Source organism: Notolabrus celidotus, chromosome 1 (genome assembly GCF_009762535.1).
Source record: "Notolabrus celidotus isolate fNotCel1 chromosome 1, fNotCel1.pri, whole genome shotgun sequence".
Taxonomy (NCBI): Eukaryota; Metazoa; Chordata; class Actinopteri; order Labriformes; family Labridae; genus Notolabrus; species Notolabrus celidotus.
Genome location: NC_048272.1, coordinates 21,124,030 through 21,149,683, shown reverse-complemented (window position 1 = coordinate 21,149,683; position 25,654 = coordinate 21,124,030). Strand labels below are relative to the sequence as shown.

The following is a 25,654-nucleotide window of genomic DNA, read 5'->3' as shown; positions in this document are numbered from 1 at the left end:
GCCGAGAGAGAAATGATCTATTCAGACCTAAACAGTTTTTTGGACCAGGCGGTAAACATATTTATTTCTGCTGTAAAGATAGTCTTCTTTGAATGGGTGTGTATGTGGTTTCTGCAGCCAGCCTCAAGTAGACGCTCGATGAACTGCAGTTTTTGGCAAATAGGCTTCATATTTCAAAACTGAAGGTTGCCACTCGACATAAGAAGACAAAGAAGCGGCAGCAGAAGAAGACTCCTTCTAGCTAGTCTTTATCGCAGTGAGTAGCTTCTGCTGCAGCACAAAGTCTGCAGGAAATGGGGACCAACGGTGGATAAAATCAAACTGTTCCTCCACCTTCATCCTACAGATTTCATCACGACAGAAAGAGTGAGTTGTAGTTAATTTGCTAGTCTTGGAAGGGAAAGAGTAAAAAGTAATTTGTTCTTTTTTCAAAGACAAAGTTAAAATAATGTTGGATTTGATAATATTTGTTTTCTGGGTTGTTAGTTAAGCAATGTCTAACTCGCAATAACAAAAGCAATAAAATGGCTGATGAAATTTAGGTGAACTGAAAGAGCTTGGCATAACAACTTTTAAAAGCACGATCTCGAATAACTTCAGAAATTGCGCCAGGCCCTGCATCCATTAAGTGTTTTGTTGCACTGGTGGCGCCCCTGTCCGACCTGCACGTCACATTTTTTTAGGTTATAAAAGCTGATTTGCGCCTCTTCCGACTACCTTGTTAGTGAGCATTACATGTGTTTTAATTAGGTGCTTAATATTTTCTTTTAATGAAGGCAACATTCCAAAATAAATGGAAAAAGAAAAAATGGAAATGAGCTGTGTCCGGGCATTAAATAGCAGCAGCTCTAGACCTGGAAATTTTAGCTTTAAAAAAAGTGTCTTTGTACATGAGATGAGCTGTGCACAGGTCATATACCGTGGGGATGAATTGCTTAATAATGCAGGATTGGACCGAAGATACTAATGAACCACTCATTGGTATGGATGCAGCAGTATGCTTCATTCCTGAACATTCAGTCCTTTTCTGTCGAGACGGTGACAGCTCTGATATTTAGCTCACCAACGTCACGTGACTGTGGAGACCTTTCTGTCATGATGAACGCAGGGACACAAAAATAAGGAGCACCAAAGTGGAGGATGGCAGGAAGAAAACCCAGCTATGGTTCTCCAAAAGTGGAAATATTCTCCTTTAAGTGTGCCATGAGTGCCGCGCCAGATGAAGGGTGTTTTTTTAAGGAATTCACAAACTAACAAAAGAGTGATGCAGACATATTTGATAAAATCAGACATCAGCTGTTCGTCACGAGACGGTGTTAAAAAAGAAGCGTGCTTGAGGAGCCTGCAGAGTCCTGCTCAGAGGACTCAAGTGTTCATGTATTGCCACTCGCATGGTCACTTCCCCTTCAACAATTTATCCAACACGAACCTTTTCTAAATGTATTTCTGTTTAATTAAAGACTTGAGAGTCTGAATCATACCATGTTTAGCTCACGTGAATGTAGCTTGTTTTGGTCCCCTCACAATGCAGCCTGTTGACCACATTTGATCATTGTCAACTATTTTGTTCATCTTCCCGATAGTGCCATACTTTCGTGTAATGTCTGTTCATTATACACTTTAATTAAAGCGTGCTGGTGGCCACCGCAGACAAAGCAGTGAGTCTTATCTCTGCTGTGAGCCTAAAACAAAGGCTCGCTCCGGTCTGTAAATTGCTTTGTGAGGTTCTGGCTCTGCGACGGTCGTGACATGAATTGAAATAACCACGAGATTCATCGTACTGGGTGACAGTGTGGTTGGTGTTTTATTGTCATTAAAGGCATCATTGTTTATTGGTGATTGAAACACTCGAGCAGCCGTGAGTGCAGGTTTTTGGTTTAAATCAAGGGTTTATGCAACTTTAAGGAAGGCTTTGGAATACCACCAGTGAAGCCGGTGTAACCCCTAAAAATACTTGTGCACTTAAAATATACACTCATTCTGCTTTTTCAATAAATACTGAACCAAAAATCTCCTCAGTTCATCTAAAAACATGATTTTGACTTTAAAGAGGACTTCTTTTTCAAATGTTTGTCTGGGAAACCTCAAGAAAGTAGTCCCAGAATGATGCTGGATTTATTATTTAGCAATGCTAACATGTTTTATCTAAAAATCAGGCACTCGTTCACATTTTTGTGCTGGTAATATCTTGCTTTACAACACAAATTAACACATTTTTATCTTACGCAGTGAAGCATACACTTGCTCTTGTGTAACCTTGTTACTCGACAGGTGAGTGAACTTGACACTGAGCCAGAGCTGGCACACACCGCTGGGTTTTTGGTCAGAGGTCTGAGAATCAAGACACCAAGAGCACTTTCTAATCCCACCTGGCCGACTTCTCTTAATGTAGCTCGCAGCCGGCTCCATTGAGGATTCCTGTTTGCCAAGCAGGCCGACGCGGGTAGTGTCAGAGGGCTTAACCAACAAGTCCACGACTTGTTCCAGTAAAGCCCGGGGAGCTGGGTCATGATGAAAGAGTCTGTCCACACACACACACACACACACACACACACACACACACACACACACACACACACACACACACACACACACACACACACACACACACACAAACACAAACACAAACACAAACACACAAAAGTCCACAGTGACAGGCAAAGGAAGATGAATCCTCTTAGAGGGAATATCCTGTTGTGGCTCCATCTGTTGCTCCGTGGTGGATGACTGTCAAGATGGAGAGAGGGGAGGAAAAGATGAGAAGAGGAAACACACTGTCTTCATGTTTTCCTTTAGTAAAGAGAGATTTAAGACATGGAAGTCTCTGCTCTGTCGCCCAGAAAGTTATTTAAATACGAAAAGAAACACAGTGTGGCCCCTTACTGCTTGAAGCATTTTTCATGCAGCTAATAGATGACATCTATGAGATATCTTAAATAAAAACCATGAGAGTGTCTGCTTTTTTGCGTCAGTTCTGCTTGACACAAACGTATATCCCAGGTCTGAGTATTACACCCAAAAAGAGAAGAAGGACCTGGCTTAATGAGGATAAAAAAAAACACAATTCAAACAAAAACTTTGGGAAGTTAATTCAATTAATTTCATTTTACAAAGACACAACATATCGAATGACAATTTGGTCCCGAATCCTTCAAAGCATCTTGATATGCCAAATATCTTCCATTGCTCTGCTCTGCCAACAACACGAATAAAGCTGTTTAGCAATTTGGATATTGGATAACATATGGTCGGTGGATTCAATAATGCTCATGAGGGAAAAGAGATGGCGTGGATTTAGCGATTCGAGGAAGTAGAAAGTGAGTCAGTTTTTTATTCTTATGATAGAAATATGCTGAACAAAGTGGATGAACACTAAGGTGAAGCATTTGGTACCAAAAATGATCAACGAGTGCTAAAAATTTGGGACTACTGTACAAGTATTTAACCAGACATCTCCTGTTTTATGAATTTAGACAAAGACAGGTAACGTCTGAACCATGTGAAGGAATGTACAGTTATGTTGTGTAGATATATTGCAAATTTACTTATTTTCTGTACATAGGATACACTAATTTACTTTCAATTACTTATAATTTTATATTTACTACTTTGTATGCTAGCTGTTATTGTTTGCACTATCCATTTTGCTGCTATAACCTTGTAAATTTCCCCATTGTGGGACGAATAAAGGACCATCTTGTCTCATCTTATACTTAATATGAAGCACAACCTCTAATTTAGACTCTTTCTTTTCATCCGAAGAAAACTGCCAGGTTTAGTCACATAGTTTACATTTTCTACCCTGGGAAGCTGGTTCACGAAGCAGCTTTGACGTACACAAATGTTTATCTCCTTCTTGAGATAAACTGCTGTGGATAATTTGGCGTAGGGTTTGAACTTTAAGACTAGAACTCAGCTCTTTTTTTATTCGTGCACATACTTGCAGTCCAAATTAAAACCGAATTTGTGCACCAAGCGCCTTTTGACAATTCTTAACTTTTGCTCACGTCTGTTTCTACTATGACAAAGGCTAAGATAAATATTCATTTTCTAGCCTGGGTTGTACGTCAAAGCTGGTTCACAAAGCAGCTTTGATGTACTCAAATCTTTATCTCCTTCTTAAAATAAACAATTTGGCATAGGGTTCAAACTTTAACACCAGAATTCAGCTCATTTTTTTTTTAAATTTGTGGATGTACTTGCAGTCAAAATTAAAAGCGAATTTGTGCACGAAGGGCCTTTTGACAATTTGTAACTTTCGCTTAAGTCTGTTTCTATTATAACTCAGGCTGAGATAAATGGTCATTTTTCTCTATTGATTTCCCTGATATATGTTGTCTATGAATTAATTGTTAGTAGCTTATTTATGAAATGTTAATCAGTATTTTTCATAGCTCAAGCTGACTTCCACACGACTCGTTTTGTCCCCAAATCAAAGATATTTAAAGATACGAGGACCGAAGAAGGGTTATTGAATTTCTGGAGCATTTTAGCACATGAGAGCAAACAATAGGTGTTCACGTTCCTCTTTAAAAAGCAAGAAATAATAGAAAATATTATTATTGAATTATAGACTTCAAACTTTAACGTGAGACTCCAAGTAGAAAATAAAAATCTCTGTAAAACATTTAAAAAAGACTATGAGAAAGTCTGGCTTTCTCAAAGTAAATCAAATCCTGAAATATTCACATTCAGAGATTTCTAACTTTTCTTGCCATAAAACAGCATTAATTTACATTAAAATCAATAGTTTGTGATTCATTTTAAGGTTGATTGAAGGCTAAAACTGTGATTGTAACAGAAAAGCATCCACATCATCAGAGACCGACCCGAACAAGACGTCTTCTGCTCGGTGGGAAAATTTATCTGAGGCTCTGAAACACCAACCACAGCGACAACAGCACACAAACATCAAGACACAGCAGCTGATTTATGTCCACAGTTCTTATCAATTAGTAGAGAGCTTAGACGGGACGTTAGCATCCGAAACTGACGCCATGATTGATGACTGCCATTTCATCAAGGCATTCATTTCTTCATGACTGTCAGCTGAATCACGTTTTACTGTGCCTCTGTTTTACGGTGCTGAGATTTATGATGATGATAAAAAGTGTTGCCTGCCCTGCAACAGGCGTGCAACATGCAGGCACGTTTCTCTTTAACTATCAGCGACGTCGCCCTAAAGCAAAGGGGACACTGATTTCTGTCTCCTCACACAGATATTTAGAAAGAGTCTGATTTTATTCTAACGCTGTTGAAGTTTCAGCATTCCTCCCTGCAGTTTACTAGTGAAAGTTCTTCAGTGACTGTAAAGTTCACTTAACAAGGAAGTAAATTAAATCCTGCCAAGGCTTTTGGTCGATTTAATTAAAGCCGGAGCAACTTAGTGGGATTGAATTAAATTTTTGGCAGGGGTAAACCAATACGCTGGGAAGGTGGAGGCGAGGTCGGGTGCAGTAGACTATTTAGGACAGATAAGCAGGGAGTCTGTGTTTTTAAGCTCTATTGAATAAACATTCCCCTTTGCTAAACTAGGAAAGTCTTTGTGTCCTCTGCTATTATCAACTTTCAAAGTTAAATTGCACTTCTACAAAGTTCTCGTCTGCTGGGACGAATAACAAAAATAAAGGTCTATAAATGGAGACGCAGTTTCTTTCTGCAGCTTGTTAGGGTTCAACCCAGCATGCTCTCCTCCTTCGCTCTCAGCTGAGGTTAATCCACACACTAAAGGTCCCCTTAGATTAGAGGAGTCCGTGGCTCTTTCTCAGCGCAGGGCCAGGGATCACACACCAACTTTTATGCAGAGCCGGCCATTTTATTTCCTCGCTCTTTATCCAGCTGCCGACGTCGACCGGGCAGCAATACTTCACTGTAAGCCCCCTAAGGCTGGAGGTGAAATCGATTACAGACCAGAGAGGCCGTTTTGAGTGGGTTTAAGTTTAAGCTAAATATGCTAATGGATAAAGGTAGCTTATAGACGGCGGGAACTCATTCTCACCCTTGTTTGCTTCATTTCAGCATAGGTGACATGTTGAAGCTTGTGTTTGACTCAGGATAACGGGGGTCACTGCTCGGATGGAGTCAAATTATCTGATTTAAATTAAAGTTCAAATCCATTTAAATGAAGTGGAAGCTGATCCCTCCTGACAGCATGGATAAATCATTATTTCAAATTTAAGTTTAAGTTTTAAAACAACTTGAAATGAAGCAACATAGCTGCATGTTTTTATTTCTGCATCAGCTTCGTGAGCACTCCCCAAAACTTATCTAAAACTCACAAAATATTAACAACACATAAATAACTTTTAAAAAAAGTTTATTTAGAGTTAAACTCAAAGAATTCATTCAAAAGTGTTCCAATCCAAAAAGTTTGTGAACAAAAGAAAACAATCAATATTCTAGCCTGAGGTGCATTCAATTATTTTGATTTAACTTCTTTGAATAACAGTCCCTTTTAAAGTCAACACTACCCACAGCTTACATCGCCTGCATCCATAAACAAAAGCTTCACTCGTTAATGAGCGTCAAAATAACAAGTAACCTCAAGCTAAATTCAAAGCATTACTCTGAATAATGTTTGCAGAGAGTTTCAGTGATATGCATGTGGAGTGTTCAGCTTTCAGCCTCTAGGTGGCAGTGTTGAGTCAGTGACACGTCACACGCTCTGCAGAGGAAACCAAACCACTTCTCATGCTGACCAAAACACTTCTGTACTTCTTTTCTTCTTTTGTTTTACTGATGGAACCAAATGACTCCAATTTTATTGTACATTAATTTTTAATTGAATGCATTAAAATGAAATCTTCTGATTAAACTGCTGCACTAAAGCTTTCACCGTTTGCTGAATGCTAAGTATGAAAATATCAATCTCGTGTGTGGTTGTCAAACTATTTTCATTCATTTTAATATTTAAACTGATGAATTCAATAAAACATTGATTTAATATTGAATAAAACTGATTTAAAATTGTTGCTTTAAAGAATTAAATAATTTTAGGGATGATATACATTTTTTTAAACTACAAAAATATTTTTTTCTCAGCCGTTTAAGACATTTAAAAAAATATATAAGCAAAACAAAAGACAGAATCTGAAGTAAATTAACTTTTAAAAAAATATTATTTTTTACATGTAAAAGCTGCAGTGCTAAAAACTAGCTTTTAGTTTGCAGTTTTTTGGGTTTCTTTTAATTGTTATTTATCATATAATCTTAAATTTTAGGGCTCTAATTTAAGCAAAAACATCTAAATGTATGTCTAAATAGACCTTATTCATATTCAGATTTTCCAATCTTAATTATTTCTATAATGAAAAGGATAATAAGACGTATGTAAGTGTGAGGGGATCATGTGCAGATAATATACAAAATGCTCTACATGTAGTAAACCTATAATCTGTGTTATATCATGAACCTAAATTCTCTATATTTGCTTAAATCACTCGCAAGATAATACAATTTATGATATCTGAAGCAGATATGCAGAATAATTCAAAACAAACTTGCAGCTCTGCATTACAGCTGCCACATAGCTTCATTTCCCAGCATGCCGCTGGTCAAAAACTGCTCTCACAATGTAATTTAGTGGTAAATCTGATAAACTGTACGCTGCAATTTTTCAAGCATATCATGACTGAAATCGATTTCTCCTCGGTGCACCTTGTGTGCATTATTAGGAGGTGATTTAACAGTTAATTTGTTGCGCGTATTATGAGGCTTTGTGTTGTGTGTACTGAGGGTTTCTGTAGAACAGGTTGTTTTGATTCTGCTGAGGTAAAGGGGGACATTATGGGAACACTACAGGCCTGTATGTTTTGCTTTTGTTGCATTAAGGAGCCTCAGAGGAACACGAGAGGATTTATACCATTCAGCCATCTCTGCTCTGCATTACACGTTTTATTACTCTGCCGCCTTTCTTACATAGCATGGCAGAAAGATCTCTGTGGGCAATATTGGAGGCGTATTAATATCATTTCTTCAACATCTTACCCTGCACTCAATACTGCGCCGGTATGGAACTCATTATAGGAGAGGAAAGCTGCTTTCTCGGTGCACTGCCGTTTTGTTCCATCTGTGTTGAAGTCACCTGAACACGATCTGAAGTCAGCCAGTCAAGTGACCTGGAATCAATACAGTCAGACCCAGCTGAGGCAAATAAATCAGCCCAGCTCGTTTAACCCCTGAGAGCCCTGCTGCGTAGCTTCAACGTGGCACGTAACAAGAAAGGCATGTTTGATGACAAATAATTTATTCTGAATGCTTCCTTCCAACGCTGTACTTTTCTGCACCCATGAGGCAGCTCTCGTACCGTGAATCCTCCTGAGTACATCTGAGGGCCGGCTTTTTTTTATATGCCCTCCCCTCGACATCCATCACTTTCTTTGTACAAAAAGACATTTGACAGCTTTGTGTACATTGGAAATTTTCAGCATACTTTCTCTCTGGGTATCTCTGAATCTCAAACAAAAGGAGAAATGTTTTGGCGTATCTGTAACGTCTGCAGCTGCTTCACTGTATCCCTGTGGCATCTGTCTCTGTGGCCTGTCATATAAAAAGCAGGCTGTTTTATTCTTCAGCCATCATGAGGCTGTGATGAAAGATACTGAGAAGCTTCTTAGGAAGGAAATGGGTTTCATGTTCCTCTTAGGAAATGTTAAAAATATGGCAAAGGCTTAAAAGATGTGCAATAAATTCATATGGCGTTTTGGGCCAATTTGGGCTCGCTAATAAAAAAGTAGTCCTATTAAAACAGCACAACTCACAACAGTTGAAAGACTTCTTATTATTTACTACATATTTATCTCTACAGCCAGAATCCTTTAAGCCAGCTTCATGCAAAGACAGCTCAATTTGAACAATTCCCCATGACAATTATTGACTCACGTAAGCTAACGTCACATGGACTGATCACACAGTTGTTAAGATTCATGCACAGAGAGAACTCACATTTCACTCCGACTTTACTTCTTTGCACTATGTCGTTGAAAATAAACACAGCTCAGGTGACGACTGGGCCCGTTTGATCACATGACGACGTCCTTGTGATGCATGAAAGATGCTGTAAAAAGTTAAGGGAACTGTATAACTGAATATGCTTCTTAAGTTACTCCTTCTTCACTTTGCAATATTAGATGGAATTAATCATGCAGTAGAATTTCCTGCACAGAGGAGAATAACTGACCTATTAAATATCCATCCACTGTTAAATCTCCTGTGTTGAAAAGACATCAGAACTAAAGCAGCCTGCAAAGTAAAGCTTTTTTTCATCGTTTCTTGGAGTCATTAGTTCAGCCTGACAATTCTTTTTAATCTCAATCAATGTTTTCAAAGTGAGTGGATGCAAACTCAGCAGTGCAGACTATTATATTCAATCATGGAGTGAGCTGTAAATCTTACTCTTAGTTTGTGACCACACTTTAAAACCAAACTGCTTTCTTAAATCTGAAAAGTAGTGCCATAGCTATGATTAACTTCATGATAACCTTTAAAGTTATAATCACAGATTCTCCTTTTTTAAATTAGCATAACGCTTCAAATTATGTGACCTATGTAAATGTTATGAAAAAGTGAGGATGTGTTTGCTAGCTCTAGTTCTAACTTTAATAATAATAATAATAATATAATAAATGTATTTAAAAGTGCCTTTCAGAGCACTCAAGGTCCCCTTACAGGGCAGAGTTTATAAAAAAGAATAATATAAAATTAATTTTTAAAGATATGAAGCTGTGTGAAAAATAAGTAAAATGAACAGGATTAGATTAAAGTGAATATACAAGTTTAAAAAGATGGGATTTGAAAATGAAAAGACTTTAAATTGTTTAAATGTTAATTCTAAAAGTTCATCTTTTTATTTATTGTGCTTTGCTCTGTTTATACATTTAAAAACTACCAGCAAAAATTCTACTTTTAATGTATAACCATTTTTAGTTAATACTTCTACTAGTGAGGGGTGGAGTTAGTGTTGTAGTATCATTAAAATAAATAAATAATTCTTAATTCACATTGAATATGCAATAGTTTAAAAAAAGTAGATAATCAAAATAATTAATACAAGAGATGTATTTCAAATAATGACGGTCAACTTTACACATTACTTGAAAAACATGCAAGAATAAATAATATGCTTTTTACTGTTATGAAAATGTTAAAGTTTGCACTTTTCCCCTCTTTTACGGTTCTGTTTTATTTATTTTTTTCTTACTAGTAATGTCAAACATGCTCGTGGAAATTTCGTGTGAAAAGTTTAACAGTGTTTAACAAAAAAATAAATCAATAAAGGCAACAAAAAGGGTAAAGAAAATGTTTGACTTACTTTAATTGTCCTCGCGTCCTCGTCACCTGTTACAGCGCCCAAACTCCTCTAAAGGCCCACAGCAGTGTGATCCCCACGTGTGAACTTTTTCCTGGCATAAAAGAAAAACCAATATTTCCATTTTGAGAGGTGTGACTGCGAGAATTAGTCGCTCCATCTTTTAGAAATGCTGCACAGAATCCCAAAACGCTTAATTATCGCTAGGTAAGGCAGAGTGGACTGTCCTCCTGCTGATGATTGACAGCGGGGTGAGCTGAAGTGGATTGAAGGGGGGGTGATGGGTGGTATTGAGAAATACCTGCATCAAAATTAAAGTATCATCACCTTTGTTGTCATAAATCAAATTGAAATCGCTTCTTTTTATTTTATAAGTAGCTGGGTTGATTAAAAAGGTGTTACTATGCGTACATGTGTGTCTTTCCTCCTCTGCGCACCCCTCTGTCTGTCCTTTTTTTGGTCTCGCCCAAACTTGGTTCAGATTTGAGTTGCTTTCCCCTGCTATCTGGGCTCGCTCTATTGGAGGTGAAGGACCGCCTGTCCCCTCTCTGTATATGCTGTCAATGGCTTTCGGGACTTATTTTATTTGAATGTCTGGGCGTTACAAGTGACCAATAATGGATATTCTATGGATATTATGGACCATACCGGCTGTAATAGCTGTTGAAGGTAAGAAAATGCTCTCATCTGAATGCATCAGTTTTAAGACAAAGCGTGCGCGTGTATGTCACTGTATGCCTTCCACAGACTAACGGGAAATTAACAGCTTTTTAACCTCCCTTTAATTGCTTATTTTTACTTCCACAACATGGTGTTTCACGGTCCTTACACCCCCCCCCCCCCCCCCCAAAAAAAAACAGCAGACCGGGACACAAAAACACGCACCTTGAGCATCTCCCGCAGGTACACGGATGATATTCGTCATTCTGAGCGTTAACTGAGGCATGCAAATGCGGAGTTTTCATGCATACGCTATATTTGAGACATTATATGCCCACTGAGGTAGGTCATATCATGCGTGTCCGTGGAGGTGTGTCACCGGTGTCGGTCTCAGTTGGTGGTGCAAACGTGAAAGAGAGGTGAAACTCAATTATCAATTATTTCTTTTAATACACACTACCAGTCAAAAGCTTAGAAACACCCTCTCCTTCAAGATTTTGTATTTATTTTAATTATTTGAAACACTGTAGATTAATACTGAATGCATCAACACTATGAAATAACATATATGGAATTATTTAATGAACAAAAAAGTGTTGAACAAACCAGAATATGTTTTATATTTTAGATTCTGTAAAGTAGCCCCCTTTTTCCTTCATGACAACTTCGCACACTCTTGGTATTCTCTCAGTCTGCTTCATGAAGTGGTCTCCTGGAATGGTTTCTTATTAACATGAGCCTTGTCAAGAGTTCATTTGTAGAATGACTTGCCTTCTTAATGTGTTTGAGACCATCAGTTATGTGTTGTTAAGAGGTAGGGTTAGTACACAATGGATAGCCCTATTTGACTACTGTTGTAATCCAGTTTATGGCAAAACCAGATTATTTCATAGTTTTGATGTCTTCAGTATTAATCTACAGTGTTGAAAATAATGAAAATAGATAAAAACCATTGAATCAGAAGGTGTGTCCAAACCTTTGACTGGTAGTGTAGCTTAAATTCTGTTGTTAGTTTGATAAACAGAAGGCTTTTTGCAGTCCTGATACGGGTGCTTTGCTAAGCAGTACACGGTGTGGCCAAAAGCACAATGAACAGGTTGAATGGTGGGAATAATCTCTATTTTAAAGCTATTTCTTTTACTATAATGAGTCTTCTATCACCAAAAGTTACTATCAATACAGTGATTGCAATTACACCAATACATTTTATTCTCATAGGGACTGTGTGTTTTATACACCATAATATTTGCACATAAGCTATGGTTTTCCCAGTTTAGGTTCAAATTTATAATTTTCTGGTATCATTTGGACAATGTCTGCCGTCTTGACAGGACAGTGGAAATTCGGAAACGGAAAGTATAACCCCAGTCATACACTTTATTCGAGCTATTTTAAGGATGTTGTCAGAAAACAAACATGTCCTCTTCCTCTGGTCACTTTAACTAAACCTCATAATTACAGGTGGAGCGAGGGAAGTATGCAGAAACTCAAGCAAATGCAACCGCAGGATAAAACACCAACAAAAAGAAAAAGTGGAAAACGCTTAGGAGGCTTGTCTGTTGTGAAATTCGCACTACATGTAAAGGGCGAGCATCCTAGCTTTGTGTAGGACAGAGTAAGAGGACCTCCATGTTTTGTTAGGGCTGACACACACTTTCACAAACATCATGTGTATGCAGACCTTCTGGTTATAGTTATCCAAAAAGCATATTTGAAGGCATACACTGCATTTCTCTAAACGTGTGTTGACGTTTTTAATTTTCACCGATGTTAAAACCATTGTTTAACATTGTTCCTGCAGTATTATGAATATTTTTAAAGCATCCGTGTCACCAAAAAATCACAGTAAACATTTTTAAAGCATGCATTTCACACACCATTAATTTTGTAATTTATTTTAAATAATAAAAAATATATTCAAATTTTTTAATGTGCCGTAAAGCATTTTAGAAGCATATAAAAATGACTGGTTGTGCAATTAATAAGTCACACATTGTGTCTTTTTGGTTAAAACACAGCAAATAAAAATTCACGAAATCTATGTAACATTTCTGCTAAATGTGCATTTGCACTAAAAATCAATCAGTCATGTTTTTATAATATTAAATATATTTAAATATTATTTTTATTTTATCCGTGCTGTTCCACCAAAAGTAAAAGAAACCACAGGATGCGAGGAATGCCAATAATAAGAACATATCCACACCACACAGTGTTCCTCTCCTGTTCATGTCCCTCTGTTAAAATGCAAACGTGGCCATTGTTCGTGTCCGTCTACATTTACTGTTGGTGTACGTGTGAGCTGTGAGCTGAGGGCATAGAGGGCACCATTCCTCAAAGAGTGTGTTTTGAAGTCTTACTCGATTAAGACAGTGCAGTCGTACTTTGTGTTACACTTCATGTACAGTATGCGTCGAATAGTTAAGTGCACCTTTTGGGGCCTTGTGGTCTTCCTCTTTCTGAGCCGAAAGATCAAGCTAGTCCCATCGCCAACCCGGTGCAGCCCCCCCCTCCATTTTACCCTGTGAATCACCCTAGTGGAACATCCAATGAAGTGGCGAGGATGGCTTACGTATGAAAAATAAAGGGTTGAAAAAGAGGTCACTGCAGCTCTAATCCGACGGGGAAAAAAAAAAAAAAATCCCAGCATGCATCAGAAAAGAACCCTCCAGTGGATCGTTTTGACACGTTTAGTGCTGGGACACCACATTTCCTCCATTGTTGTTTTAGTTTAATAGAGAGTGACATCCTAGCATAGTTGTGTTTCCTTTATACTCACGAACACTACAATGTGTATTTAATTATGCTGTGCCATCGCATCGCATCACACGATAGCCGCCGAATTATTTCAGGACCAGTTTGGTGAAAATAAAAACAAGTGGCCCATAAACGCCTTCCTTCTGTTTGTACAAACATATCAAAGAGCTACAGATAATCAATGAATCAGGCAGGGACCATACTTGAGAGGATTAGAGGATTAAAACTTGGTTCAAAGTTAAGAAAATCCGAGCTGTGTCACACACATCCATTCTGCCAATCGTGTCAACACGGTCTGTACACCATGCAGAGCTCCAACACGAAAAAACAGGAGCTTGAAATGCTACATTCAAAACACCACAACAGCTTCTTCTTCCTCTCGGAGAACATCCACATGATCGACGGACATAAACGGCGTTCATTAATCAGTGGCATTCACCCATTTTCCAAAGGCATTATTTACTCGGTGGAATGTGAAACAAGTCTAAATTGTTGATTAGTGCAAATGTAAGCTGCCATTGATGCCACGTCTTATTGGTTTAGCTAACAGGAACAGACAGGCCCTTATTCTGAAATTAATGGAGGTAGTACTGCCAAGGAAATTAGCTTAGCTATGTCAAACATGCCTATGAAAACACACTGTGGATTTATCCCTTCATTAGTCCACCCATTTATTGTCATCAGTGTTCAGTTGACAGCCAAAGAACTGCGCTCATCTAATTCTGTTGAGTGGAAATTTTCCAATTCATCCTCGGCCATAAAATTGAAGTAGCCTGTATTGTTCGGGGAAGATGAAATTTACTAGACGGATCATTTGGCTTCTCTGACCCCCCCCCCTGCCTCTTCTCTTGTGGTATTACAGTTTGTGCTCTGCAAACACGGCTAACGTTGTTTCTCGGCATCGCTCTGATTTAATAACAACCTCCTCCAGACTTGTGTACAAAGTTTTCGTTGGGACGATAAATCACTTTGATGCCACATTTTTTCCTTCTTCCTCTTTTTAGGAAGCATAATGGGACTGAAACCACAGCAGAGGATGGTGAAGTGGGGTAGAATGAGATCACAGCATGGAGTCTTTAAAAAATGTCCAGCAGATTTGATTGCATTTCAGTACTCGGTGCATTCCTCCAGCGCCATGTACAGCTCTGCAGACCCTTCACTTTAAAGTTGGCAAGCTGTTCCCATGCTTGTGTTTTTAATTTCCCGTTTTTTAAAATATTATTCTGATTTAATTTAGCAAATGACTCCTACCACATTTGTCTTTAGCATAACCCTTTCAGTTCCGTTTTCTCTCACAGTATGAGGAAGTCTGACGTTTCAGCACACATTGTTAATGTTTGGAAAAACCTGCCAAGTTTGGTAAAAGTTGCTTTCATATGTAAATCCAGCCGCTGTTTTTGACCGGAATTGTTTTGTGAGGAAAGGACATTTTGAGTGTAACATGGATGCATTATGTTTTGTGGAGGAGCAACAAAAGACAGACGGAGGTGGGCTCTGAAATGGGATTAGATAAAGGTAAAACGAGCGACCGTACACAATCCGCTGTTTTCTCAGTCCACCCAATGAGCAGATGCAGGGAGCTGGCCTGCACGCCAACCGCCACAGTAGGCTTTCACAAAGAATCTGTCTCTATTCAAGCCTTAATCCATGCTGCCGAGGGCCCGGGCATTGTCACTTTGCATGCAAAATTTCAATTAGTGCTGGTACCAGTTGTTTCACTTGAAGGGGGGGGGGGGGGTCACATTTCAGAGATATCTATAGCTACCTTTAGGCTGAGATTAAGAAATATCACCACTCTGTGTAAGAAAAGGTTTCTGTCACTGAGCTGCTCTGCTGTATCATAACCACTGAGTTGAGGTCAACCCAATAAAGGTCAGATCACATCTGATACAAAGATTATAATCTCAAACTCATGCAGGAATAAAATGAAGTTGAATCGTAAACCTTCAGACTTGAGATTGGCTTTCACAATCCAATGTTTCCACTGGTTATGCTAGCAAAATAGTTGTGTATCTTGCTCCAGGCTATTTTAGCTAGCTTACATGAAATAGATAGCGAGGTGCCAGCTTCTGCAAACCCTTCCTGTAATTCTGAAAGCAAGGGAGGTACTTTCCAAGGATATCGATCGAATACAGTCACGCTGGATATCAGAGCTTTTGCTTCCCCATCGGGCACATTGGTGTGTATTATGGAGGGTTTAAAGCATTTAATTTGATACAAAATTGTACGCATCAAGCTATTTTTAAGGAAATACTAACTCCAAAAATATTGTATCATTATAGGACAATCCAAAAAGTCTGTTTGGGCATATTTAAATAAGCCATCATGCCTTCGTTTGGGGCAAAATTGGCCATTGTTTATGCGAACATCAACTCAAACTACTGCTTGACTTTACATTAATACCCATGCATAATGCATTAATGCATCATTTCTGTTATTATTTTGATATTGCTCTTATTACGGCAGGGGTTAATCTCCTCTATCCCTCTTTCTAACCCCAATTCATCAAGGCAGATGCGTGTCTAACATGAGTCTGGTCCTGCTGGAGGTTTCTGCCTGTTAAAGGAAGTTTCCTTGCCACTGTAACTTACTAAATGCTGCAAAGTGCTTTGTTCATGATGGATTAAGATGAGTCCTGTCTGTAAGATGGGACTGGATCTTATACTGTTTGTAAAAGCATCTTGAGATACGGTTTTGTAGTGATTTGGCGCTATACAAATAAAGTTTGATTGAGTCAGGGGCTGTTTATCGCCCAGACCAGGCGTATATTGGCTCGGGATGGACATTTTAAGTCAAAATACTATTCGATAATCACCGGCATATATTCTGCGATTATTCGTAATGGAGCGGGGTGAGGTGCTGCTAGTAGCGAGCACTGGCAGCGTCAATCTCAACCTTTATGTCAGTGTTTTTGTGACTCAGCAGCGTTCCTTGTATGTTTACATTTTACAGCCATGCTCAGTCTCTGTGATTATCTCCGTTTCTGAATTTCACGCAACTACATACTGTACGTATTTCCAGTGACTGTTGCCAATGTTTTTCGACTTCTTTCACTACTTAATGCAGTTAGCAAACAGCTTTAATACTCTCTGGTGGAAATACCATTTTACAACCAGGCGCTGGTGAAAACAATGAGAATAGTACTTTCAAAATGAGAAAATATTCACATTAACTGTTCCATTTTTAACGAGTGAATGAATATTCCAGCATTCGAAAATCATGTCCCATCCCTAATAATGGCACACTTCCCCATGTGTAGAAATGGATTGGGTCACAAAGCATGATGGGAATGAGCTTCTGAGCCTCTCTCATTTGAAACCTCAAGGGAGACAGTTTTGTTATAAAGTGTAAAATATATATATGTATGTATGTGGACAAATTAAAGTAGCGTCAGGGGGAGATTTCACAGCGCAGATCTGCTAAACAAGAGCAAGCTGCAACAGTGTATGGGGGAATTATTCCTCGGATATCATTGATGCAATATGCTTTGTGAATTAGACCTTCAGACAAAACAAATAGCTGAATCGTCTCACTATTTAAATACCCCTAATCTACTGCATATTAAGTCACCTTTAGCCCTTTCTGGTGTTATTGGCTCTCAAGGAAAACAACAGGTGTTTAATCTTCTCTCCCTTTGCTGCTGCTGTGTAATCAGTCCTGCAGAGACAAGCTGGCCTGATATGTCTGCAGCTTGATGCTATCAGAAAATGAAAATATTTCCAGAGTCAACAGGTGGTTCAAGTCGTTTGATAGCAGGGTAATGCATCCAGTGCTGATATCTGAAAACAGGGGGTTCATGTCAGAGTAAACAGAGATTACTGCGGACTCCCTGCGTGCTTTTATCGTCATTACAGAGGTTTAATTTAATGCACACACTCTCTTTACCAAAACTATTATTTGACTCTGGATAATTTATTCTGAATAGGATGGAAACCATGAATGAAATGGATGATTTTCAATGTTATGAATAAGTTAAAGGTAGATACAGAAGTCCTGAAAAAAAAGAAAAGTGTAATATATTCAGAAACATTTGTTCTCTCTTCAAACAAAGGATCCCGGCTAGACAACATTCAGAAAATGAAGCTCAGTTAAAATCAGTTATTAAAACAAAAATATGAGTGCAGTCACCTGTGGAATTACCACCAAACAAAACTGTGTTGCTTTATTATTTAGATAGCTAAATAGTTAAGGGACGTGAACGCTGTAGTTTACTTTATGGGCGCAGAACAATGAGAAAATCTCTCAAGTGCGTACGTGTTTCATTCGGTAGAGAGGGAGTCTGACGGGATATCTTGATCTGTAATCTCATGAAATCTTAAACACACACAGATTAAGAACTGAATCCACCCACTTTCTCTTAATATGAAGGTTGCGCATACCAGACAAAAGCCTCTCTGGGTTAAATGATGGTTGCATTTATCCGTTAGCTTGTGATGTTTCCATTTAAGTGCTGACTTTTCTATTTAATTGGCAGTGTTGTTAAAGAACTAAACAGACTCTGTGATCCTTTGTTTATTAATTTCTGTGTCAGTAAATTCAAGTTTCTTGATCATTTTCCAGATATTTGCAGATTTAGCAATCGAAACTGTGCGCCAAGCCTTTTGTTTCAAAGCTCAAAAAAAGAACATCAATACCATACTCTTCCTTTTTCTTCCCACCATATTTCTGATGCAACACCAGGGATTCTATGTGCTGTTGAAATGTGTTACTTAGCAGGGATCAGGTGAATTAGAGGTCTTGGGTTTTGTTTTCCTCTCAGTGCTTTGAGGATAGGTGTGCCATTTGATTGTAGGGCTGTAATTGTTTCAGTCTGGAGCTGAAAAAACAGCTTGGTCCCAAAAGTGAAAGAGTATGACTGAAGCTCTTATAGACCCCTTAACAGCCTACGTAATCGAAGAGGTGCGTGCGCATTTGGGGAACAGAAGCGGTGTTATGCTCTGTTCATTCAGACAAGTTAGCGAGCTTTAAATACTGAATTAAAACTGTACACAGCATCAAAGTGTTTGGTTGTTCTGTGGTTGGTTAACAGAATCAATACTCCACCACGGACACGAATTAAGACTGTTTACGAGCAACCAGTGTTTTAGTGATAAGAGTGACCTTGCTCTTGGTAACTGGTGAACGTGTCAGTGATTGTCAGGATTACAGCAGCTGTTGAAACATGTAAAGAGTCCTTACGAATGCATCCTAGTTTATTGTGTATTTTAATATCAAAATAAACTCATCAGACATTTGTTTAATGAAAAACCTAAAAGCACATGTGAGAGGAAGTCACCAGTACTCTGCCTGGCTCCACTCATCATGATGGTTTGTTGTTGTAGTTAAGTGAAATACGATCTGGTGATAACACAGAGTGTTTTATTCTGAAAATTAATCGGATGTCTTCATTTTGTTTTGGTGCCTGACTTTCTGTCCCGCTCCATCTGCTCTGTTGAGATTGAAGCGTTGTGGTCCGGCATCTGGCAAAAACAGAAGTCTTGTGTATCTGATTCGGAGGGCTCTGGCCTGCCGGATCAGAGACCCAGACGGAACGCAACGGAGCGGATCCAGTGGAAGTTAACACATTGACTAGAATAGAAACTTATCCAATCTGGTGCCGTGACAGATTGGAGATGGATCTGGTGGAATTTGTCCATATGACCAAAGCTCTTATCGCAGTGTTGCAGTGCATGATGTTTAACTCCTGTTTGCCTCCTTAACCCAAAGACACAATTGAAAGTCAAGAGACAGTTGTTTTCTTTTTCAAATAATTACAGAAATATTCATTATGTGTGCTAGCAGATGTTATAAATTAATTCAGGGGGTGCAACTAAATTGAGTTTCTGGCCACCAGGCTTTTTTCAACCCCGAGGGATAAACTTTGCATCTGCTGTTTTCCTGCTGACGCGCAGAGTGAAGTCGGGATAAATACACCCCGATGAAAGAAAACTCGCTTTACCTCCACGTAACCTCTCTGATATTTCACACAGGAATCTAGATCAAGGATGTTCTTATATCCTGCTATCTTAATTAGCACATGTTAATTGGTAACGTGCGGTCTCTTGGTGAGCCGTATTTATCAGGAAGAGCCTGATTCATCCAAAGCCGCTGGGAGTAGAAATCAATGGGTGGGTGGGGGCAGAGATGCATTTTCCAGACATTTTTCACAACATGAAACGTGTAGGCACTCACAATCAAAATGGCCAAGGCTTGATTTGTAGTCTGAAGCCTCTGTCAGAATATCTCACCCGTCACGTGACATCCGTGTGTTTTGTTCCTTCTTTCAATCCAATCAGTCTTTGACATCGCTAAAGCTCCATGGGGACAACAACTGACATATAGATGGCCACAAAATGTTATCTTTACTCCTCGAGTCTTCCCTGTCCCACTCCACAAATTTCCCTTATGGTTCGCTATAGTTACCTGGTGCAATGCCTGAAGTAAAGGAGTGTGAGGAGTGGAGAGTTCACCCTGTTACCAAGCTATCAAGCTAACAAACACTAGCACTGCAGCTGCATGTGTAATGATGCCTTTTTGGTTGATTTGGGGCTTTAGAAGTTAAAAGAAAAATCCAATATTTGTGGTGGGTTAGCTTCTGCTAGCATCACTACTCAAACTGACCCTGACCTGCTTATTTTTAAAGTGCTTTTTTGGGACTAATTTGTCTTTATTGGATGGGCAAGCTGAAGAGAGACAGGATAAATGTGGAGCAGAGAGCCATGCAGGGTCAAGGTCAGGAGTCCAACCTGCATGCTACAACTACTATGGGCCGCTTGCCTAAACTTAACCTAACCCCCCAACCACCGCCACCTCCAGCCCTTACACTTGGACTTAAAGTGATGATTTCATGACATCAAATTCATGTGACATAATTGAATTAGCATATTTTTGCAATGTATTTTCTGACAGCACATTATCCTGATCAAAAAGTAAAACATTAGCATAAAGCTAACCTGTGATCTACAGGACAGAGAGAGGGTGTGTTGAGGACACCAGCTACGTTTGCATGGATTAAATTTCTTCATTCTGATTGAAGATATTGTTCCAAGTGTTTATGTCATGATATTTTGATTTATAATTTAAGGGGAACAGCTGTGTGACATGCACATAGTCTTTTCTTCTGTCTGAAAGATGGATACACCATCAATTCAGTGGAGACCAACCGAGCTCCGGCTGAACGTACACTACCAGTCAAAAGTGTGGTCACACCTTCTCATTCAATGTTTATTATTTATTGTTTTAATTATTTTCAACATTGTAGGTTAATACTGAAGACATCAAAACTATGAAATAATCTGGTTTTACCATAATCTGGATTACAACTAGTGGTGCAACGGATCATTGTTGATCCGTGATCCGTACGGATGCCTCTCCACGGTTCGGCACGGACATGGTCCGCAGATTGGTTGATGAAAAAAAAAAAAAAAGTTGCGCATGTTCACGTGATGACCCCATGTTCAATCCACACTCGCTCATCAAGCGCAGTGGTAGTCATTGGCAAGTGAAGGTGCAGAGGAGTGCGAGTGTAATTTTTTAACTTTCACTTTCATTTTTGGAGCAGTTCGCATATTGGCACTTTGCCAGCTGTAGGACCCTAGAATACACGGAAACGGTGTGTTCCAAGTTTGCTGCTCAAATAAAAGTGGAAGATGAAAATCAGCGATTGAAAGAAGAATGGAATGAAACTTTTGAAGTTCCTCTGCTCCTTCACTTGCCATGCGATGAAATGCAGTGAGTGAGGCAGGACTGGGCCCACAGATAGGGTGCTTTGCACAAGCAGTAAATTTTGAGTTGAATATTGTTTTTATTTAATGGGCAAAAGTTTAAAAGTGTTTAACAAAATAAATGGAGGACAAAGTTATATTTGTCTTGTCTTCTTTCTTTTTTTCTTTTTTTTTTGCTGATCTGAAAAATGATCCGATCCGTGACTCAAAACCGTGATACGATCCGAACCGTGAGTTTTTTGATCCGTTGCACCCCAAATTACAACTGTAGTTAAGGCTATCCATTGTGTACTAACCCTACCTCTGAACAACACAACTGATGGTCTCAAACACATTAAGAAGACAAGTCATTCTACAAATGAACTCTTGACAAAGGCTCATGTTAATTAGAAACCCTTCCAGGAGACCACTTCATGAAGCAGACTGAGAGAATACCAAGAGTGTGCAAAGCTGTCATGAAGGAAAAAGGGGGCTACTTTACAGAATCTAAAATATAAGACATATTCTGGTTTGTTTTACACTTTTTTCTCAACTAAATAATTCCATATATGTTCTTTCACAGTTCTGATGCATTCAGTATTAATCTACAGTGTTTCAAATATTTAAAATAAATACAAACCCTTGAATGAGAAGGTGTTTCTAAGCTTTTGACTGGTAGTGTACGAAAAAGGAGAAGACAAGCTACCTGTTTGTCGTGGACTTTTTAAAAATAAGTCTGTATTGCGTACCTACCTGTTGAACGTCGTATTATGCTAACTTTGAGTGTTTCAAATTTTAAAAAAAACTCTACCATCGTACAATTTGACGTCTGTAATTGGAGAAGATCTGTACGTAACTTCGTATGAACGTAAACGTCGGGCATGCACAGAAATAACACAGTTAGAAGACGAGCAGAAACACACGTAATGTGGGTTGATCCAATTTAATTTGATGTAGGCGTCTTAATTATGATTGAGGCGTTTATATGGAGCATTTTTATTCAGTTTGGGCTTTAAAATCTTTCAGAATCTCAATATTGTGCTCCATGTAAACACAGCTGTTAAGTTAGCTTTTCTAGATTGATCTAACATGAGTTATATCTACCAAAAAGTTGTCTACGTGAAATTGCTGTCCTCAATTCTGTCAAAAGTAACTAATCTATCTTGAAAAGCAGATATCAGCTGATGAGCGTGACCAGTATTCCTGTCACATCCTTCATGTGTATGTTGAGTCATACGCATTAACAATATGGCGCTTATAATAATCAACCCAGCAACCGAGAGAGAGAGAGGGAGAGAGAAGGAAGAGGAGGAGGAGGAGGGAGAGTCTACCCTGAGAGAGGTCAGACCTCGTTTCAGAGACCCCCAACCACACACACCCCAGGTACTGTGACACTGCCTTTATGAGTGCGCCCGCAGAACACAAACCCGCCGGATTAGTGTCTGGCTCTCAATGTCCCCGGGAGCAGAGCCCATCGGGCGAGACAAAGCCCGGCTGATTGCGTTGTCATCTGCATCACAAAGGGAAGCCTTTTCTACCTGAACCTCTGCCTGCACGCCGCGCCGCACATCACATCTATCAGCGAGTCTGCGTCCACGTGACATCTGCCTTTTGTTTTTTTGTCCATCTCTGCACCCCCCTCTTCTATTCTTTTCTCTCTGGACACAACCGTCTGTCCACCATGGCCCATATCAACAGCAGACCCCCTCCCCACTCCCCCGCCCCTCTTCAGTGGAAACTAGCTTTTCAGTCTGCACCAGCACTGACCGTTTTTTGTGATTCAGCCGGTAGTTATGTGCTCAGCGCTGTGTGCATCATCTTCCCTCGCTACAGAGCCTCTAACACATTTGTTGACTCTCCTCTCCTCCCCCTCTGCCTCTGGCTCCGGCTCTGCCTCTGGGTCGCTGGCACACCAGACAAAAGCGTGGTCCCCCCACTGTCAGACCCTAACATGTCTATCGGTCTCACTCGGACTGGGAGAAGTCGTCGGCTGAGGTGCTGCCACCAAGCAGACATGTTTTATCTGATTAGTGTACGGGGCAGGCAAGCTCTGCTCCTCTATGACTGATGACCACTGCTGTGTTGTCGGACCAGGCATGTCTAGCAGCCATAACAGAGGCACATCAAGCTCCTCCATGCGGATTATCTCATATGAGTTCACCAGAAGCCTTATGTTAGTTTTTAACCCTTAGCACTCTGCCAAACGAATGCATACAGCGCTTTTTTTATTGATATGTCATTTCTTAGTGTCTTTAAGTGCTTTATATTGTAGTAATTTTAAAAAGCATTATCAATGATATGAACACTGAAATAGTCAAAAAATATTTTTAAAAAAAAAAAGACTTTTTTTTATCAGATTGCATGAATAAAGTAAACACATGGTAAAAATGTTTATTATTTTCAATTTGAAATATTGTAATAATCTAATTTATTCTTTAAAATATGTTGATTTTGTTTGATCTGAGAGCTCAGAATATTCTTAATTTCTTAAACAATAAAACATCTATGTCTGTATATTTCATAATTTCATGGAGTATACGAAAACGCCTTATAATATTAAAAAATTCAATAATATGCATGTTTTTAAAACTTTGCTGGATTAGAAAAAAAAATCAATAATTTAATTTAATATCTAGAAAATGTTTATTTTGTTTTGATCTGAATGCAGAGAATATTCTTAATTTCTTCAACAAAAAAACCCCATTTATTATTAACATTATTTTTAAAACCTTCTAAAACACTCTATCCCACTTCTGCAGGACGTAAGATGAAAACGAAAGCAAAGCTATCAAATAAAAAGTACTGATATTGTCACTTTTGTTTACCAAAGAACGATGCCACAATTCAGACGAGCACTTGTGCACACTTGCTAATTTACTCTAATCAGCTGTGCTCCAAAGACAAGTTAGAGACAGATCTCCATGGTAAACACAAAGAGATATCTACATGAGAAAATGTGGCACAGAGACTTTAATCTCTATATGCCTCAAGCAACTAGTTCCCACCACATTTAACACGTTGAACCCAAATTCAAGGGTGCAACCTTCGGCTGCAATCACATCACTTTCTACAGAATCATCCAAAAACTGGAGCTCTTATTGTGTCCTGTATGTGGTTAATAATTCACCGGGTTTAATCCTCAGCAGTACCTCATCACCATCGTTATCTTTTTAATTTCCCCATCTCCCTCTCACATTTTCTAACTTGGGGGATGCATTAGTCTCCTCACTCTGTGAAATTGAAAGTTTCATTTGGGGGGGGGGCAACACAAAGATACCGATGCTATCTGAGGCACGATAACTGAGGCTAAAGGGTTCATATTTTAATCTCCCATTACGGATGCTTAATGAATAGATCCAGTAGATTAAAACGGGGCGTGACATTTAAAAAGCAGAGGGAGAGAATGACTTTTTGTGTCCTAAAGTGTGATAGTTGTCTCTTTTTTTCGCAGTAATTGCATTAGCTCAGAGAATAGGGAATTAACACAAGGCAATTAACTGATTTGGCCTTTGGCTGTGACTTGTCTGGTTTTTAGAGAGCTGGGGCTCATCCTGTTTTTTCATAGATTAATTTAGAAACACATTCAGTCTGATGCGTAACCTTGTAACCCACACATTTGGAAACCGTGAAACTTGATACCGCTTATTGAAATGAGCATATAGCTTTAACGAGGACAGGGTTAAAGCAGAAATACGCATTGCTGTGACATCTCCACCATTATTTATTCAATAAAGCTGCTGAGGTGAGAGATCTCAAAGGCTCGGGTCATCACCAAGGCAAGGTAAACACAACTCTCAGAGCTTAATCGCCATGTAGTCCAATTACAGAGGACGGCTACGCTACAACGGCTAATTGTCAACAGCAAGGGGGCAATTTTCAATCCAACTTCAGGGGCGAGATCCACCAGGAACCGCTGAAGACACTCAAATTATCTTCTTCATCACAGAGAGCGTTGTTTTTTTAATAGGATTCCATCCATGTGTGTATAACCCGGCTTCTTCTTTACATAACGCTTGGCCCTTTATGATTACACCCTCACCTGCTCAGTGGATTGAGAAATGGCTTAGCTGGTGCACACAGTTAAAACTGTTCTTTTTTGCAGTCAAAAGGCCATCTTAAGTACAGACAATGAGGTGAATTATTCAAATGTAGGATGAATTTGAGACTGAAGTTGTATGTTTGTTAAATGTGTTTTAGGAACCATCATTAATATTTAGGGCAAAGATTGAGAGTGTTTGTGCACTGATTT

The 25,654-nt window shown here is 39.1% G+C and overlaps 1 protein-coding gene and 1 long non-coding RNA gene across 4 annotated transcripts in view; one reads left to right on the top strand and one right to left on the bottom strand.

Annotated features, from left to right (window-relative positions):
• Window positions 1-1,778: 1,778 nt before the first annotated feature.
• On the bottom strand, window positions 1,779-10,559 carry LOC117823148. The gene is made up of 2 exons (XR_004633324.1): window positions 10,310-10,559; window positions 1,779-2,727 (listed from the first exon to the last, which is right to left on the bottom strand). It is a non-coding gene; the product is annotated as an uncharacterized LOC117823148 (long non-coding RNA).
• A 250-nt stretch (window positions 10,560-10,809) lies between these two features.
• The window catches only part of ephb2b (eph receptor B2b), a 229,763-nt gene continuing 214,918 nt past the window's right edge, over window positions 10,810-25,654 (top strand). Inside the window, exon 1 of one of the 3 annotated variants that reach the window (XM_034693093.1) lies at window positions 10,810-10,975. In XM_034693093.1, the coding sequence (XP_034548984.1) occupies window positions 10,924-10,975 (52 nt within the window). In that variant the 5' untranslated portion in view covers window positions 10,810-10,923. The remainder of the gene's footprint in view (window positions 10,976-25,654) is intronic. The other 2 variants (XM_034693099.1, XM_034693085.1) reach the window with 2 other exon arrangements.